This window comes from Mustelus asterias, unplaced genomic scaffold (genome assembly GCF_964213995.1).
Source record: "Mustelus asterias unplaced genomic scaffold, sMusAst1.hap1.1 HAP1_SCAFFOLD_4729, whole genome shotgun sequence".
NCBI classification, from domain to species: domain Eukaryota; kingdom Metazoa; phylum Chordata; class Chondrichthyes; order Carcharhiniformes; family Triakidae; genus Mustelus; species Mustelus asterias.
In genome coordinates, this window is record NW_027594672.1 from 2986 (window position 1) to 5000 (window position 2015).

At 60.6% G+C, this 2015-nt stretch overlaps 1 protein-coding gene across 1 annotated transcript in view; it reads right to left on the reverse strand.

Moving 5' to 3' along the window:
• Positions 1-760: 760 nt before the first annotated feature.
• The window catches only part of LOC144491210 (transmembrane channel-like protein 7), a gene marked incomplete at both ends in the record, with an annotated part of 8117 nt that continues 6862 nt past the window's right edge, over positions 761-2015 (reverse strand). Inside the window, one exon of the mRNA XM_078208888.1 lies at positions 761-944. Within this exon, the coding sequence (XP_078065014.1) occupies positions 761-944 (184 nt within the window). The remainder of the gene's footprint in view (positions 945-2015) is intronic.

The following is a 2015-nucleotide window of genomic DNA, read 5'->3' on the forward strand; positions in this document are numbered from 1 at the left end:
AATCGAACCCGGGTCCCTGGCGCTGTGAGGCAGCAATGCTAATCGGGTCCCTGGCGCTGTGAGGCAGCAGTGAACCCGGGTCCCTGGCGCTGTGAGGCAGCAGTGAACCCGGGTCCCTGGCGCTGTGAGGCAGCAGTGAACCCGGGTCCCTGGCGCTGTGAGGCAGCAGTGAACCCGGGTCCCTGGCGCTGTGAGGGAGCAGTGAACCCGGGTCCCTGGCGCTGTGAGGGAGCAGTGAACCCGGGTCCCTGGCGCTGTGAGGCAGCAGTGAACCCGGGTCCCTGGCGCTGTGAGGCAGCAGTGAACCCGGGTCCCTGGCGCTGTGAGGCAGCAGTGCTAATCGGGTCCCTGGCGCTGTGAGGCAGCAGTGAACCCGGGTCCCTGGCGCTGTGAGGCAGCAGTGAACCCGGGTCCCTGGCGCTGTGAGGCAGCAGTGAACCCGGGTCCCTGGCGCTGTGAGGCAGCAGTGAACCCGGGTCCCTGGCACTGTGAGGGAGCAGTGAACCCGGGTCCCTGGCGCTGTGAGGCAGCAGTGAACCCGGGTCCCTGGCGCTGTGAGGCAGCAGTGAACCCGGGTCCCTGGCGCTGTGAGGCAGCAGTGCGAACCACTGGAACAGCTGAAGTTTACAGAGGGAGGGAGTTGGAACGATGGAGGGGAGAGGGTTTCTGGGTTTTACCCAGAGTTTGACAGAACCATTGACACACGCGCTGACTTGCTCTGGGAGAGGTCCCGCACGGACTGAATCTTGATGTCTCTCACCTCCTTGAGGTAGAAGATGAGGACATATTTCACAGTGTTGAGCAGCGGGAGAGCAGGTGAGAAAAAGCAGCCAATCCAGCAGACCGTTTGCCCGTATACAATCTCCAAAACATTCAGCGGGACCAGGAACTCCTGTTCACCCCACAGCTGCACCATTTTCCACTGGGAGTATTGGACAATGATCCTGCAGTCAACACACAGGAACAGCACAGTCAGAACCCTCAGAACAAAGTCCCCCTCCCTCTCCTCAACAGCACATCCCCAACCGGGAGACAGGAGGAGGCCATTCAGCCCCTCCAGCCTGTTACACAGGAACAGGAGGAGGCCATTCAGCCCCTCGAGCCTGTTACACAGGAACAGGAGGAGGCCATTCAGCCCCTCGAGCCTGTGACACAGGGACAGGAGGAGGCCATTCAGCCCCTTCTGCCTGTTACACAGGAACAGGAGGAGGCCATTCAGCCCCTCGAGCCTGTTACACAGGAACAGGAGGAGGCCATTCAGCCCCTCGAGCCTGTGACACAGGGACAGGAGGAGGCCATTCAGCCCCTCCAGCCTGTTACACAGGAACAGGAGGAGGCCATTCAGCCCCTCCAGCCTGTTACACAGGAACAGGAGGAGGCCATTCAGCCCCTCGAGTCTGTTACACAGGGACAGGAGGAGGCCATTCAGCCCCTCGAGTCTGTTACACAGGAACAGGAGGAGGCCATTCAGCCCCTCGAGCCTGTTACACAGGAACAGGAGGAGGCCATTCAGCCCCTCGAGTCTGTTACACAGGAACAGGAGGAGGCCATTCAGCCCCTCGAGTCTGTTACACAGGAACAGGAGGAGGCCATTCAGCCCCTCCAGCCTGTTACACAGGAACAGGAGGAGGCCATTCAGCCCCTCCAGCCTGTTACACAGGAACAGGAGGAGGTCATTCAGCCCCTCGAGCCTGTTACACAGGGACAGGAGGAGGCCATTCAGCCCCTCGAGCCTGTTACACAGGAACAGGAGGAGGCCATTCAGCCCCTCGAGCCTGTTACACAGGAACAGGAGGAGGCCATTCAGCCCCTTGAGCCTGTTACACAGGAACAGGAGGAGGCCATTCAGCCCCTCCAGCCTGTTACACAGGAACAGGAGGAGGCCATTCAGCCCCTCGAGCCTGTTACACAGGAACAGGAGGAGGCCATTCAGCCCCTCGAGCCTGTTACACAGGAACAGGAGGAGGCCATTCAGCCCCTTGAGCCTGTTACACAGGAACAGGAGGAGGCCATTC